Below are 17782 nucleotides of genomic sequence, written 5' to 3'. Positions count from 1 at the left end.
AATAATGGGATACCTGTCTTATATTTCGACAAGTTATGGTGAAAACGTGAGAAGTGACATGGACAAATGGATTAAATTTCAACGTCGACTCGTCATTTTGAATGAACAACATTTTTATATCGACTCTTGATGAAGACCCGCAGTGTTGGTCGAAACGTTGAGGATTTTTTTAAAAGAAATAAATATGTTTTTCACATGTTATTTCGGATGCTTTTATTTTGATTTTATCATTGACCGTAAGACCGAACATTTGCTAAATTTAGCTAAAATACTGATTGAAAATTAAAACGGTCGAAGAAAGGAAAAACAGTTTGGATCTGCTGTATCTACAATTGTTTTGTATATTTGTTAATTACAGTTTTGTCGAACTTCTGCGAAAATCTAAATTTAATAAATAAAAAATAGGTTTTTTCATACAAATGATTAATAACAGTATATAGTTCATTTGTAAAATAAATTAAAAGAGTAAGTCATTTAGTTTGAAGAGAAAAAATTTAGTATTTTAATGAATGGTCAGTTTTTCTTATTTAGTTCATAATTTTGCAAACATAATATTGTCTACTGAAAAATTCAAAGTACGTGTTTTGATAACATACGCTATCCTTAATACCAAATAGTAGAATATTTAACTAATGAAGATCAATTTTGAACCCAAAATGAAATAGTTCAATTTTGAACCAAAAAGATGAGTTTTCAAACTAGAAGATTACGTTTCAACGAGAAAAAAAAAATCAACAAAATTGTTAGGTTCTTAACTTGAAAAAATAAATTGTTAAACAAAAATGGAATTGTAAAATTTTTAGATAACAAATTTAATTACCAACAATATACTTTAATTTGTATCAGAAGGAGTGAATATTGAAATAAAAAAACATTTTCAGTCAAAAATAGAATAGTTAAATTTCCTCTTAACGAATTAATCTTTACCTAAAAATTACTTTTTATCAAAGTTGTAAAAAAAGTATTAAAAAAAAATAAAATAAAATCCTCAACTTAGAAGTTCAAACATTAATTTTTAAAAAATGTCGATAAAATAATTAAATTTTCATTGAAAGAAATGAAATTGTAGCTAAGAAATAAATTTGTAAGAAAAAAAGAAATTGATAAATTTTTATCGAAAAAAGTTAATTTGTATATAAAAAAATTAATTTGTAACAAAGAATGAAATGATTCAATTTTCAGTTTAAAAAATCATTTTTAACCAAAAAAAGGAGATTTGAACAAGTAGTTACATTTTTAACAAAGATGAATGCATTTACAAACAAGAATAATAATTTTTTTAAAAAAGTCAATTTTCAAACACATAGTTGAATGTTTAACTGAAAAGAACAATTTTCAAGAAAATATAAACGAATTTTTATAAAGTACTTAAATGTTCTACCGAAAAATAATTTTTCAAACAAAATATTAATTGTTAAGCATCACGATTAATCTTTAATCAAAAGAGACTAATTTTCAATAAAATACTTGAATTTTCATCCAAATGGTTGATTTTTAAACTAAAAGAGTCGAATTTTTAACCAAAAACAGACAAGTTAAATTATCCGTTAATCAATTTTTAACGAAAAAGAACTGGTTTTTATCAAAACAGTTTATTTGAAAACCAAAGTGATGAATCTGCAACAAGCAACGTAACATGTAATAGTTGATATTTAAACAACAAAAATATTTTAAAATAAAAGCCGTTGAATTCAACCAAAAAGGACAAATTTTTAACAAATCATGTAATTTTTCAAATAAAATAGATAATTTTGTATCCACAAATAAAACAAAAGCAAAAAAGACAAGTTTTCAACAAAATATGTTAGTTAAATTTTCAAACAAACAGAAGAAACTTCAACCGATAATTTTTTTTAGTAAAAAAAAGTTGAATTCAGCCGAAAAAAAAAGAAGAAAGCGATTTTTCTCCAAAACGGTTTTTCAATTTGAAACAATGTTTTATTTTTTGGAATAAAAATATAGCAAACTTTTGAAAAAATTAACTATAAAAAGTTATTTCAGTAAACAATAATGTTTGTGAAATTCAAAACTATACACGAAAAACTGACCGTAATCAAAATATTAAATCTTTTATTTTCAAACTGAATGACTGACACCTTGGCTCTATTTCACGAATGAATTATAAACTTTTATTAATAATTTGTACAAAAAAAGCTATTTTTCATATATTAAATTTAAATTTTCGCAGAACTTGGATCCGAACCGATCGCGCACTCTGGTGAGTGGTAAGCTCCCCCATTTTGTGAAAGAATTATAATTCTGAATCTGAACAGGTATATTTTCAATTCACTCCATCTAATTCAGAAAATTATTTTTCCATGTTACCGTTCCATGTAAAAAATTCCCTATGTCTAAGTCTAAATTATAATTCTTTACGGAAATTCCCTATTCCAAGCGAGATTGCAAATCACAAATACATTTATTTTAAAAAATTCCGTTTTCTAACTCAGAATTATATTTATTTAAACATTTTTCTATTATAATTCAGAAATAAAGTAACTACTTTTTTCTAAAATTTCGAAGAGGAAAGTTTCAAATTCTGGAACATTTTTATGTTTCAAGCAAAATAATTTTTAAATTTAAATAAATTCTGATTCGGGATAAGGAATTTTCAAAATCAGACGAATTCTCACTTGGAACATATACTGTGTTTGTAAACACCTTTTCTAAAATCAGAATTAAAATTTTTCAAAAATTTCCGATTAAACTAAAAAAGTGAACTGTTCCCAGGCAGAATTGTCATTTTTTTACGAATTTCCATGTTCCAAAGTAAAATTATAATTCTTCATGGGATTTTTTAAATATTTTATTTATTCCCCGTCCAAACTAAGAAATAGAAATGGAATTCTTGACGAAAATTCCTGGTCTAAAGTGCAGCTCAAATTTAAATTATAATTCTTCAGGGAAATTCCCAGCTCTATCTCAGAATTTTAATTCTGTTAGAAAATTCTCTATCACAAAGTAAAAAGTTATAATTTTTTATGTGAATTCCGGTTGTAATTTGACAAAATTATATTTCCTTTCTGAAAAAATTCCCGGTCATTTCCAGACGCGCAAATTTTTTCACGGTCAATGAAATAAAAAAATTCAAACGGTAAAGTTAAACAATTTTGCATTTAGAGTAATAAAAAATAAGCTTTTATTTCTGATATACCTGATATTCTTTCAAATAAAAGAAAAACATTTTTTATGAAACATGTTAAAATTAACAAAAAACATTAATTTTAACCACGTTTTTGCAATTGAATTCTTTCTGACCATCGTTTCTTACCGATTTTTGAAAAATAATGGCATTTTAATAAATGACGGCTTATTTTTTTCCGGGAAAAAATTCTCAACAACACGGTTTCCAAATTTGAAAGTAAATTTTTCTAATGGCAGACATCTTTAGAACAATTTTTTGTTAAGAAAACATTTTTGAAACAAATAAGTATATTTTAAGATTATCTAGTTATTTTTAAAATTGGAAACAGTTGAGATGTAGAGAATTTTTCCCAGAAAAAAGACGTCATTTATTAAAATGAAATCACTTTTAAAAAATTGGTAAGAAGCGAAGGTCAGAAAAAATTTAATTTCAAAAAACATGATTAAAATTAATCTTTTTTTGTGAATTTTAATATTTATCATATAAAATGTTTTTTATTTGAAATACCATCTGCTTTAATATTTTGGTTCTTGAAATCATAGAAAAACTACTTTTTTTAGGTATCTGATTTGTTAATCCTTAATTTATAGTTCAATTTTAAAAACCATTATAATTTATATTCGCTTTTGACCAACTAAAAGGCTTTTTTATCAAAATTTGTCGATTGCAAACGCCGGTAATTTTTTAAGTCTCTAAAACTGTATTTTAAAATTTTTGAAATGAAAAATGTACGCTTAAAAATTAACATAAAAAATGGAAAATTAGTAAGTAAAATATTTTCGAACTAAGCTTTGTAAACTGAATGATATCATAATTAAAAGGGATAAAAATTCAACTGATTATTTAAAAAACTGTTGAAATCAAACTTGGAGAATTTTTTTTCCACAAATTTGTCAAATTCCCGGCCAAAAAATAAATTCACTCTCATTTCCCAATTTTTCCCGGTTCCCCCAAAAAATTATAATTCTTCACGAGAATTTCTCGCCTTGTCAAAATTATATTTCTAAACTGAAATTCTTGGTCTCAAGCTAAAATACATACTTCTTTAGTACAATTGCCTGTTTGGAAAATTTCCTATTCCAAGTTAAATTATAATTCTTTACATATTACTAAATTGAAGTGAAAAATCTCGATCGGGCAGACACTTTGATTCTGATAAGAAAAAACCCTAAATTTAATTACCACTAATTCGATGGCCTTGTACTTGAAGTTTTGACGAGCGTTCTTGTACTCACTTCTCCTGAGTTCAGCTTCCAGCTGCTTAATATTTTGCCGCAATTCTTCTTGTGTTCCTTCGATCTTGCTTCTCTGGAAAAAAACAAGCGATTCGTTAAATAAAAAAGTTTTAAATAGTGCAAATAGAGACACTAAAAAGTGCAGTAGTTACTTGGTTCATTAAGCTCTCCTCCTCTTCCCTCAATTGCCTTCGCTCTGCTCGTACTCTTTCAATTTGGAAATTTTTAACGCATTCTTGGAATTGTTCCCATTGCTTCTTTAAACAATCCAAATCTTTTTCTTTTGTACGAAGTGTGAGGTTATCCATCAATGTTCGTTTGCTCAATTCCTGTTGAGTCATGTCCTCTCTGATGCTGGAAATTTTTTTCTCCAGAGTACTTTTACTGTTTTTTAGAGTGCTGATCATGTCGTCAAAATTCTTTACTTTCTCCTCAACACGTTGCAATTTTTCTTCAGTTCCATTCTCAATAAACTTCTCAATTTCACTTTGAATTTTGTTCAATTCGTACAAACGTTTAGAAACTCGATCGATCCTCTCTCTGTCACTTTTGAGACTTTCGTGATTCTCTGTCTGAAATAGGAAAACATTTATTTACTGATGCATTCTCTTGTAATTTCACTTTGCACAAAAATATTACAGGAAATTCAGTATATGTAGGTATATAATGATTTTCCTATAATGAATTTCTTATATTTTTTTTGCGATTATAGAAAAATCATTAAAGAAAATAATTAAAATAAAATAATGCTAAAATATTGAAAGAATCGATGCAAAAAAAGGTATTACAGAATAAAAAGGTATTACAGAATTTCATGGACGTTCGTAAGATTTAAGGGATTTTAGCCGATTTTAAAGGTTTCTAAACATTTCCCTGCATTTAAAGTGATCCGAAGGATTTTCAGATATTTAAAAAATTTCAAGAGATTTTTTTTAGAGAAATTTAATCAATAAGTTCAATTTAGTCTATATGCAAGGGATTTTAAATGATTTTTATGATTCCTAAAGGAAACAATTCAAAGAAATTTCAAGAGATTCGAAAGAATTCCAAGAGAATAAAAAATTACAAAGGATTTTACAAAATTTTTGTGGGATTTCTAAAGATTTCCATAGATTTCGAGTGAACTTTGGAAAACAAATTATATTAAATTCAATGTCAAGGGATTCTTTGCGATTTCAAAGATTTTAAGGAATATTAAGGCATTGCAAGGAATTTTACAAAATTAAAAAAACTTTATACATAAATTCCCGGTATTCAAACATTTTTCACAGTAAATAAAATTTGAAAATTAAACTCTAAAACTAATTATTTTTTCATTTGAAATAATAAAAGTGAAACTACAAATTAAAGCACTAAAAAAGTAGAAGTCTTGAATTTTTAACATTTAAAATTGAAGTTTAAAAGTTTTTAAATTAAATAATGCTTATTCAAATGCTTAATAATTAACACATACAATTACCATTTTCAAGTGAACATTTTTTAATGAAATGCAAATAAACTGATAAATTTAGAATTTGTAACTCTTATTAATTATAGAGTTCAAAGATTCAGTTCCAAAAATATAAATCCACGTTACCATTTTCAATGCTCTAGATTAAAAAATCAATATATGAATTTAAAAATTTTCAAAATTATATTATTTTAAGGAATTTTATGCTAGAAATATTAAAAATCACATTTTTTTTTAAACTGAACACTTCTTAAATTAGAAGTTACATTATTTTCATTTGAAATCCTTGAAAAGCTTCAAAATCTTCAGAAAGCTAGAAGTTGTTTTAATATTTTTTCAAATTTCAAATTATTTTTGCAATTTTTTGGAACTTCTGAATATCATTAAAAATTAATTGAATTTTTCTTACAATTTTTAGAAAATCCTGCAAATTAAAAAAAAAACCTTCAAATTTTGATGTATGAATAACAATTGAACACTTAATATTTTTAGAAATTTCTTTAGTAATTTTAAGAGATATTCGGAAATTTTGAAATGTTCAAAAACATTAAAAACATTTTCTTAAGTTACCGAGGCAGCGGCGGATCCAGGCCTTGGTCTCGGAGGGGGCGATCGGGGCGTATAAATCGAAAAAAGCAACAAAAAAAAAATATTTCAAGTTATAAGTATAAAAACTTAGAGCTCGGGGGGGGGGGGGGGGGGGGGGGGGGGGGGGGCGATCGTCCCGATCGCCCCCCTCTGGATCCGCCAATCTACCGAGGACAAATTAAAATGATTTTTCGTTTTTTAAAATTATTTTAAGAGAATATTTAAAAAGATATTTATGGAATTGTTCCTAAAAATGTTAGGAAATCCTGAAAATTTAAAAAAATTTTCTTAAAATCTTCCAAATTCGTTAAAATATTTGTTTGAAATCTGCAGTAACCTAAATTCAGTGTTAAATTAGGCTGTGTCCTGTACCGAAATTTTAGTGGGAATAGCCGAATTTTGTCGGTAAGCACACTTCGTTTAAATTAATTGAAATAATTACAAGTTTTAAAAATTGAAAAAAAATGGTTAAAAATTGAATTTTTTAGGTTGAAACAATATTTTTAATGTATTAAAATCCTTCAATTACGAATATAACATCATGAAGTTATTTTTAAGTTAAGAATAGTTTATAACTTTTAAATCAGAATTTTAAATTTTTTAATTACTGAGAAAGTTAATAAAATAAAATTGTTTTTTTTTCAAAAATGTGAAACTTAAAACGCTATGAATTTTTAATTGTTTGAGTCTTCAAGATAGAATTTTTAAATTCTTTAAATAAAAAATGTCCCCTTAAAAATAAAAACCTACAATGGACAATTTTCTAGTAAAAGATTTTCAAATTACGCATTGTAAACTGATTGATAGCATAATTGAAAAAGATAACAATTCAACTAATTATTTTAAAAGCCGTTGAAATCGAACTTCGGACAAATGTTTTTTCTAAAATTTGTAAAACTCTCGGTCTCCAAAAATTCACGGTCCTTTCCCGGTTTCCCGGTACCCTGTTTATTGAATCCCGAAGGATTTGAAGAGATTTCAACTGATTTCTACTTTTTACACTACTTAAAACTTTTTTGAAAAAATTACTATAAGCCTATACTAATTTTCCTATAATAATTTTTCGTAAAGGCGATGGAATTTCTATAATATCTACAAAAACCTACTTAATATATTTTTTTAATTCATGAGATTTTTAGTAATCTTGCAATCTAGCATACACCAAAAATCCGTATAATTAAGGGCATGTGCTACTTCATTATAGTGTAGTCAATCGGGTACAGTTCCCCCGGCTTTTTTCCACCAAAATGAAAATTTAAAAAAAATGGAATTCGGAGATGCGATAAAATGTCATAACAGACGTCCTCGGACTCTTTTTTCAGGGATAATAACAAAAAAGAATGTATTGTGCTAAAATAAAATTGTATGCATGTGCATTATTTTGAGGTTATGTCGTTTTTCATCTCTGTCTTTTCGATAATTTGGAAATTATTTATGAAATAAACTTTTTTGATTGTCTGCAGACAAGGTTAGTTCCGGAGATTAGTTACTATGTTTATTTGTAAGTCCAAGGTTTTCGGCCAAACATATTGTGTAGATTGGAAGTAACACTCGAGAGAATTGTAACACACATAACCTCGAAATATACACACACGTTGTTAGCAATATCAAAATTTTTTTTGAAAAAACACACCAAAAATGTGTGCGGGGACGTCCGTTATCATGTTCGCTATCATTTCCCATATTTTGAAGACAAAATATGTCTTATTCTAGAAAAAAAGCCAGGGGAACCTAAAATTGGTAAAATCGACGAATTTCTAAGTATCACATGTCCTTAACCCCTCGAATAAAATTTCGAAATTTACCTTTGCCTTGTCCATATTTTGAATTGCGGTTTCAAGTTCGTCTTCAGCCGAAACAAGTTTTTGACGTAATTCCTGAATGGTTTTTACTAATACTTCCTTTTTCGTCGACAACTCTTGAGCCTTATCATGAAACTGCTGAAGTTTCTGTAAATTCGATGAAAGCCTTAACTTCTCCTCTTGAAAACCAAGTCGTTGTTCCTTCGCCTTTTCCAATTTATCACAGTGACTATTTAACGCAGCTTGCATACTTTCAATCTGTTCTCTACACTCTCGAATTGAATTTTTTAAAGTATCTCGCTCTTGCTGAGCTTCTTCCATCGTCTTATCGAAATTGACACCTTTAAAAAAATAATACTTTGATAATCAAATATTTTACATCTAAAATTTCATTTGTTTTCTTTAACAGGAAAATGTTAAGAACTGTTATATATGGAGGGGTCGGCGGGTAAATTGATACAGTAACGTAATATTTTTAACAAATCATCTCCATAGAAATTCCATTTATCCTAAATTAGAGTATAACGTTAAATTTTAGTAGTTGCCATAATATATTGTAACAACGTTATTAATACTTCATTATCGGTATAATTAAAATAAAATTTTGATTTTTTCGAATTATTCTGTAAAAAAATATCCATAAAAACATTATTTGTTACAATTTCTGAAATAAGTACTATCCGCAAAATAATTAAAAAAATTTTAAGTTTAGCAGATTAAGGTAAATTTTTAAAAATATTCCAAGAGATTTTAGGGTGTGTACTCAAATACTGGGAACAAATTCCTTGGCAATTCCAGGTTTTTTCCAGGTATTTAAAGTTTTTTCCAGGCATAATTTTTGATAGCATGGAGCCATTCTAATATTTCGCATATTTTAAAACAATCGACTCGTAAAATATGCGTACATTATTACGAGTTTATTACAAATAATGATTTTTTTCAGTTTCTAGGAATTCAATTAATATTTTTAGATATTATTAATTATTTAAGCTCGATCGATTAATAATATAATTAAATAATACTATAAACATAATTAATCACTTTTTGAATTTGTCTCTTAAGTCCTTGAGTTTGAATAATAATTGAAACAAAATTTTATTTTATCTACTTATATTTAAAATTCCATGCATATTTCAATAAAATTAATGTTGGTACTATATACAATTCAAATGAAACCGCTAAAATTTTTTAACTTTTCAAGCAAAAATTGGGATTTTCATAAAGGTAGATGCATTTTTAACTAAATACTTGAATTTTCAACCAAAAAATGGAATAGGTTCATTTGCAATTGAAAAAATTAATGTTTTCACACACACACACACTCGCGCGCGCGCGAGCGCAGCTTTATTTTATAAACAAAATTAATTTAACTTTCAAGGTAGTAGTTTTATTTTGAACCAAAAAAATAAATTTTCAATTAAAATGATAAATATTTCGCTGGAATACTTGAATTTTCGACCAAGAAGTTGAATTTTCTGCCATAAAGACGATTTTTACACGAAATATTATAATTATCAACTACAAAACAACAAATTTCCAACCAAATAGTTGAATTTAAAACTAAAAAAGATCAAGTTTCAACCAGAAATAGATTAGTTGAATTTTAAACAAAACAGAGGAATTTTCAACCAGAATGATAAATTGTCAACAAACAATTGAAAAGTTAAATTTTCAGTTAAAAATTAATGTCGAACTAAAGAGATGAATTTTCAACTGAAAGGATGTACTTTTCAAATTGGAACAGTTGCATTTTTCGGCAGAAAAAAAAATAATAATCTGCAACATAAACAAAACTAATTTTCAAAAAAATAGTTACATTTTTTAACAAAGTGATGAATTTTCAACTACAATGATCAATCTTTAACTCAACTAGTTGAATTTGAAACCAGAAACATGAATTTTCAACTAAGATGAGGAGTCTTAAACTAGAATCATTAAATTTCAAACAAAAGGATTAATTTTCAACCCAGAAGATTTATTTTTTACAAAAAAAATGTCAACATTTTTAACTAAAAAAGATAATTCTGCAACCAAATATTCAATGGTTAAATCTTCAGTAAAAAAAAATTGTCTACAAAAATAAAAAACAAACAATTTTTCAACAAAACAGTTGAAGATGCAAATAGAATAGTTAAATTATTAGTAAAAAAATTAATATTCCGCTAAAGTAAAAACGAATTAAAAAAATTAATAAACAAAAATGGAAATCGTCGAATTTTCAGTTAGAAAAATCGATAAAAAAAAACGAATTTTCAACAAAATCGTTAATTAAAGTAACATAGAGATACTTTTACCAATAAAGAATCATTGTCTAGACGTATAAAAATTCCCTGACAATTCCAGGATTTCCAGGTTTCACAGGAAGGGTAGACAACCTGGATTTCAAAGGACTTACAAGATTTCCAAATATTTCAGAGAATTTTGAAGGCATTTTAACGAACTTCATGGAATTTTATCAGATTTCCGAGGATTTCAAAAGATCTTATAATATTTTATAATATTTTAATAAAATTTCAAAGAATTGATTCACAAAAATTGAGGGATTTCAAAGGATTTCTAGAACTAAAGATTTTCAAACATCGGAAGGTTTTTATAAATATTTAAATTTTTGTTAAAAGATTTTATGATATATCTAAAAAAGTTTCCAGGAATTTCAGAGAAAAAGAATTTCAAAGATTTAAGGATATTTTTCAAAAATTACAAGGCTAATGAATTCGTGGGATTTAATAGAACCTATAAGGTTTTAAGATATTTTTAAATATTCCAAGGTAATTTCAACGGTTTTTAGAGGATTTTACAAGATTAACGAAGATTTCAGTAATTTTATGGGATTCTAAAAGCGGTTAATATGAAAGTTTAATTAAATTCCTAGTATTTCAAATATTCCAAAGAATATCATCAAATTTCATGTTCATAATATTTAAATGAAATTTCGACGAAATTAATCAGAAAAATTGAGGGATTTCAAAGGATTTAAAAATATTTCAAGGTATTTTTAAGGATTCCAAGGAATTTTCGGGGGATTACAAAAATGTCAAGGAATTTTAAGGAGTAAACACCGAATTCATGGCACTTCCCATAATTTCAAGGGATTTTATAATATTTTAATGAAATGTCAAAGAATTTATTCGCAAGAATTGAGCTTTCAAAAATTTGAAGAGATTTTCAAAGTATTTCGAAAGATTAAAAAATTCGGGTGTTTACAATGAATTGAAACAATTTCAAAGATTTTCGGGGATTTAAAACAAAATATCTATAAGAACAAAGTTTTTTCATAATTTAAAAAAATGTTATTACCCCCTTAGATTTAATGATCCAATTTTCTAAATTTAACAAATGGTTAATAAGGAAGTAAGAATATCTAAAACCTCAAATGAAGGGTTTCGACATTCGAACAATTTTTTGCTAAAAATATAAACTCGAGTGATTTGTCAAAAGATTTGCGATAATTTTATCATTTTGTTTTATATTGCATACATTTTACTAGCGTTCATTGTGATTGCAACTGTTTTTAAAAAATTTTTAACAAAATTTTCGAATTTTCAACAAAATAGTTCAATACAGTAATATACAGATACTTTTACAAATAAAAAATCATTGTTATTCAATTTAATATTGCAATTTTTAAAAGTTAAGCATTTTCGAAAAAATTCCCTGGCTTAAAAAAAAATTAACTGAAATTTCTAGGTTTTTCCAGGTATATAAAATGACAATTCCAGGATTCCCAAGTCTCCCAGGTAGAGTAGGCACCCTGGATTTCAAAGGAATCCCAAGATTTCCAAATATTTCAGAGGATTTTGAAGGCATTTCAAAAACTTTATGGAATTTTATAAGATTTCAAAGAATTGAGTCACAAAAATTAAGGAATCGCACAGGAAATCTAGGACTTTCAGAGATTTTCAAGTATTTCAAAGTATGTCTAAATATTTAAATTTTGTTTGAAAGTTTATATGATATATTTACAAAGATTTTCTGGAATTTCAGAGAAAAATAATTCCACAGATTTAAGGGTATTTTTAAAAATTACAAGGATAATGAATTCATGGGTTTTAATGGTATCTATAAGGTTTTAGGATATTTTTCAATATTCTAAGGGATTTACAGCGAGGATTTCCGTAATTTTATGAGATTTCAAATATTTCAAAGAATTTCAAGGAATATCAAATTTTATGTAACTTGCCGGGATTTCATAGTATTTTATAATATTTAAATGAAACTTCGACGAATTTCGTCAGAAAAATGTAAGAAAGTTCAAAGGATTTCAAAGATTTAGAAATATTTTAAAGCATTTTTATGAACACCAAGGAATTTTCAAGAGATTACAAAAATTCCAAGGAATTTCAAGGAGTAAGCTCCTATTGCATGTTACTTTTTAGGATTTCAAGGGATTTTACAATATTTAAATGAAACGTCATAGTTCATTCGCAAGAACTGAGGGATTACAAGCATTAGTTTAAAGATTTGAGGCGATTTTCAACGTATTTCCAAAGATAAAATAAAATGAAACTTTAAAATAAAATAAATAATTCCAAATAATATCAAGAAATTTAAAAGGATTTTAAAAATGACAAGGCATTTAAAAACATTCAAAGGAATCTTCAAGAACTTCAAAAATTTTCAAAAGAATTGAAAGCATTTGAAATATTTTAGGGTATTTTAAAGGATTTCTAGAATTTTTCAAGATATCATAAAAAATGTAAAGGATTATCATCGATTTCACGTTACTTTACGGAACTTCAAGGGATTTGATAATATTATAATGAAATTTCGAAATAATTTACTCACAAGAATTAAGCGACTTCAAAGAATTAAAAAAATTTTCCAATATTTTCGGGTATTTCCAATTATTTAAAACAATTTAAAAGGTTTTCGGGTATTTAAAACAAAATATTTATAAAAAAAAAGTTTTTCATGATTTTAAAAATTATTATTACCCCTTTAAATTTAATAATATACTTTTCTAAATATAAAAAAGGATTAAAAAGGAAGTAAGAATATCTAAAACCTTCAGTAAAGGGTTTCGATCTTCTAAAAATTTTTTGCTAAAAATATACAATGAAGTGACTTGTTGAAAGATTTAAGAAAATTTTATAATTTTGTTTTATATTATATACATTTTACTAGCATTTATTATGATTGCAACAGTTCTTCAAAATTAATAAGTTGTATTTTGTCTTATTTAGCTTATCGAAAAACTTAAAACAAATGTATAACTAATATTAAATAATTGAAAATAAGTAATAGTAATTTTTAAAAATAGTAAGAAATTAATTTTTTTATGAATATTTTTCTACTAGATGGCACAGTTTTTAATAAGCTTTAATTTCCTAGGAGTGTATAGTTCCTTACTTGAATTTTCTATATACTTTTAATTATCTTTCTTTTAATTTAAATAACTTGTTATTTGATAATATATTATTTGATATATATAAGGGGTAAAAAAATGGCAAAAAGTGTGTTGCGTAATTTATGGATGGTCCATTACCTGCATTCGAAACTCGACGTTTAATTGCTGCGATTTGCCGATCCAATTTCTCAATATCATCGAAACATTGATCCCATAATACGATATCACCACTCGTATTCTTCCAAATTATTAACTTCTCTTCTGGGTCCTTCAATTGAGAACGTATTTCGACCTTTTTCTCCTCTGCCTCTTTAAACTGCTTTCTTTTTATTTCAATCGCTTCCTTAGCTTTCTTTAATTCCGTTCCTTCAAATTTGAGTATTTTTTCAACGGTAGATTTTAACTGCAAGAGCGAATCGTACTTTTTCTGTTCAATTTTTAATTTGCTCTCGCATTCTCGCAAAGCACCAGGTACAGATTCTATGTCACGCTTCATTTTTTGTGACAAGTTTTTTGCTTCTTGGTCATTCTGAAATCCGCGATTACATACTGGACAACAGGGGTCTTTGGCTTGAACTTTTTCCAAGTATTTCTTGTAGGCAGCTCCTTGGTAAGCGTACATCCCTCTGTCATCTTGGAGAGATTTTACTCTCTTTAACTGTTCCATCACAACATCATCATAATTGTTGTAATCACAATGCACGGATACCTTTGCTTTGTCACCTAAAAATATAAAATTGTTTATTTGATTCAGGACGACTCATATTTTTAGGCTACACCAGATTTCAAAATTCCAAAACGATTTAGAATGATTTCAAGGGTGGCAAATATTTCATAAGAATAGCCAAAGATTTCTTTACAAAGAACTTTACCAGGCTTTTAATGTTTTCACAAAGCTTTTACAGACTGTACAATGATTTAAAAGATTTTACAGATTCCGAAAGATTTTGTTAAATGTTAAAAAATATTTTACCCAAAGACTCCATAGGTTTCACAAAAGCTTTAAAAAATTGTGGAGATTAAAACTTTTGTTTCAATTTTTCCACAAAATTGAAAAATATTTTTCAGAGAATTTAAAGTTTTAGACAAATATTTGTGAAAGTTTTAAAAGAATTTCAAGCGATTTCACAAAGAATTTCTGAAGATTTTAGAAAGATTTCAAAATATTTCACATAGACTTAAAAATATTAAAAAATTTTCACAAATATTTTAAATATTTCAGAAGATTTGCATATATTTAAAATTGTTTAAGAAAATTACGAAATATTTCAAAAAGAATTTAAATAATTTTAAGATTTCAAAACATTTGAAGAACCTTTTACAGATTGTTCAAAGTTTCAACAACAACAAATTATAAAGATTTCAACATTTTTTGAAATAGTTTATAAAGAATTCCAAGATTTTACAAAGATTACTGAAGAATCCAAAAGAATTTCACAAAGATTTTTAAAAAATGTCACATATCACAATATCTCAGAGTTCACAAATTTAAAAAAATTTCAGATAATTTGCAAATTTTCCAAAAAGATTTAAGAGACTTCAAAATAAATTCAAAGATTTCTAAAGATATCAAAATATTTCAAAAAATTTTCAAATACTTTGTAAGATTTGAAAAAAAATCACAAAAATTACGAAATATTTTACAACGAATTCCAAGCTATTACAAAGATTTTAAAATAATTTCAAAACATGCCGAAATACTTCACAATGAATTCAAAGATTTGACAAAAAATTCAAATATTTCACAAAGATTTAAAATAGTTCAACAGAATTTCAAAACATTTCGAAATATTTCAAAAAGAGCTCTAAGATTTCACAATGAATTCAAAATATTTCAAATTTTTTTGACCTATCACAATATCTCAAAAACCTCACAAATTTCAAAAGATTTAACAAGATTTGAAAATATTTCAAAGAGATTTAAGTAATTTCAAAATAAATTCAAAGATTTCATAAATATTTTAAAAGATTTCACATAGATTTTAAAGGTTTCCAAAGAATTTCAAAAGATGTCAAAATTTTACAATGAATTAAAAATATTTCACATAGAGCTGTAAGACTTCACAACGAATTCAACATATTTCACAAAGATTTCTAATTTTTTAACAGATCAAAATACCTCCAAGAGTTCACAAATTTCAAAATATTTTAGAAGATCCGAAAAGATTTAAGAGATTTCAAAGAAATTCAAATATTTCTTACAGATTTCAAAACATTTCAAAATATTTCGCATAGATTTTAAAGTCTCCAAATAATTTCAAAAGATATCGAAATATTTAACAATGGATTCAAAGATTTGACAACAAATTCAGAGATTTCATAAAGATTTTAGAATATTTCAAAAGAATTTTACAAATAATTCTAAGATTTCACGATAAATTCGAAATATTTCGAAATATTTTATAAGGAGCTCTAAGGTTTTACAATGAATTCAAAATATTTCAATTTTTTAACAGATCACAATATCTCAAAGTTAAAAAATTTCAAAAGATTTCAGGAGAGATTTGCAAATATTAAAAAAAAAATGTAAGAGATTTCAAACTAAAATCAAAGATTTCATAAAAATTTCAAAATATTCCACATAGGTTTAAAATGTTTCCAAAGAATTTTAAAAGATTCAGAAATATTTTACAATGAATTCAAATTTCACAAATTTGAAAAATATTTTTTTAAGATTTCAAAGATTCCGAAAGATTTTTTTAACCGGTTCAAAATATTTTATAAGGAATTACAAGATCTCATAAAAGCTTCGAAAGATTGTACAGATTTAAAAAAAAATTCAAAACCTTTTAACAAAATTTACAAATATTTCACGAAGAATTAAAAATGTTACAAACAAATTTGTGAACATGTTAAAAGAATTGCAAAATACTTTACAAGGATTTCAAAATATTTCCCATATATTTAAAAAAATTTCACAAATGTCAAAGATTTTAAAAGATTTGAGAAAATTCGCAAAAAAAAAAATATTTCACAAATAATTTAGATATAAAAAATTTCAAAACATTTGAAATAGCTTTTACAGATTGTTCAGAGTTTAAGACAAAATTTCAATTTCAAATTTTTTAAAAATATTTCACAAATCATTCCAAGATTTTACAAGATTTCTGAAAATTCCAAAAGAATTTCAAAAGATTTCACAAGAATTCCAAAATAATTTCAAAAGATTTCGAAATATTTCAGCAAGAACTCTTAAGATGTCACAATATGAATTCAAAAGAATTCAGAAAATTTGCAATTATTTAAAAACATTTAGGAAAATACACAAAAATTATGAAATATTTCACCAAGAATTTAAAGATTTGACAGATTTCAAATGCTTTCCAAAGAACTCTAAAATTTCACAATGAATTCAAAAGATTTCAAAATACTTCACAAAGAATGTAAAGATTTGATAGAGTTCAAAACATTTGAAAAAGATTTTACAGATTGTTCAAAGTTGTAAAAAAATTAAAAAGATTTCAAATTTTTTAAAAATATTTCACAAATCATTCAAAGAATTTAAAAAGATTTCAAAAGAATTTAAAAATATTTCGAAATATTATTCAAACAACTCTTTCAGTTCTAGTTGCGTCACTAATATTGGAACCTTCAATTTCATTTTATAAAGATTTTACAATGAATTCAAAATATTTCAATTTTTTTAACATATCACAATCTCTCAGAAAGCTCACAAATTTCCAAAGATTTCAGAAGATTTGCAAAGATTTTAAAAAGATTTAAGAGATTTCACAATAAATTTAAACATTTCAAAAAATTTCAGATAGATTTCTAAGGCTTCCATTGAAATGCAAAAGATATCGAAATATTTCAAAAATAATTTCAAAGATTTCAGAATATTTAAAAAAAAATCCAAATATTTCAAAAAGAATAAAAATTTTTATAGATTTCACAAAGATTTCTTTCACAAATACTTCCAAGATTTCATCAAGACTTGTACACCAAATTCCAAGCGTGATCAACCTCTCGGCAATAATCAAATCTTATAATTGAGTGGCCAGAAACGAAAAGGGTCCGAACGCTCGAAAACGCGAAAAAGTATTGTCCGAACGTCCTGTTATATTAAAATTTCGAAATTCAAAAAATGAAATTTATGAAAATATTTTCTTATACAGAATGACAAGATGGAACTTTTTTTCCTTTAGAGTTTTTCAATCCGATTTATATTTTCGATAATAAAAGGGAAAAAGTGATTAGAAAATGTTGCCAAATTTA

At 25.7% G+C, this 17782-nt stretch overlaps 1 protein-coding gene across 1 annotated transcript in view; it reads right to left on the bottom strand.

Annotated features, from left to right (window-relative positions):
* The window catches only part of LOC117169353 (DNA repair protein RAD50), a 58922-nt gene that overhangs the window by 17772 nt on the left and 23368 nt on the right, over window positions 1-17782 (bottom strand). The window contains exons 9-12 of the mRNA XM_033355691.1: window positions 13706-14290; window positions 8224-8561; window positions 4533-4952; window positions 4328-4453 (exon numbers count right to left, since the gene is read on the bottom strand). Of these exons, the coding sequence (XP_033211582.1) occupies window positions 4328-4453; window positions 4533-4952; window positions 8224-8561; window positions 13706-14290 (1469 nt within the window). The remainder of the gene's footprint in view (window positions 1-4327; window positions 4454-4532; window positions 4953-8223; window positions 8562-13705; window positions 14291-17782) is intronic.

This window comes from Belonocnema kinseyi, chromosome 3, assembly GCF_010883055.1.
Source record: "Belonocnema kinseyi isolate 2016_QV_RU_SX_M_011 chromosome 3, B_treatae_v1, whole genome shotgun sequence".
NCBI classification, from domain to species: domain Eukaryota; kingdom Metazoa; phylum Arthropoda; class Insecta; order Hymenoptera; family Cynipidae; genus Belonocnema; species Belonocnema kinseyi.
Note: the sequence above shows the minus strand (reverse complement) of the source record. Positions and strands in the feature narration are given on the sequence as shown.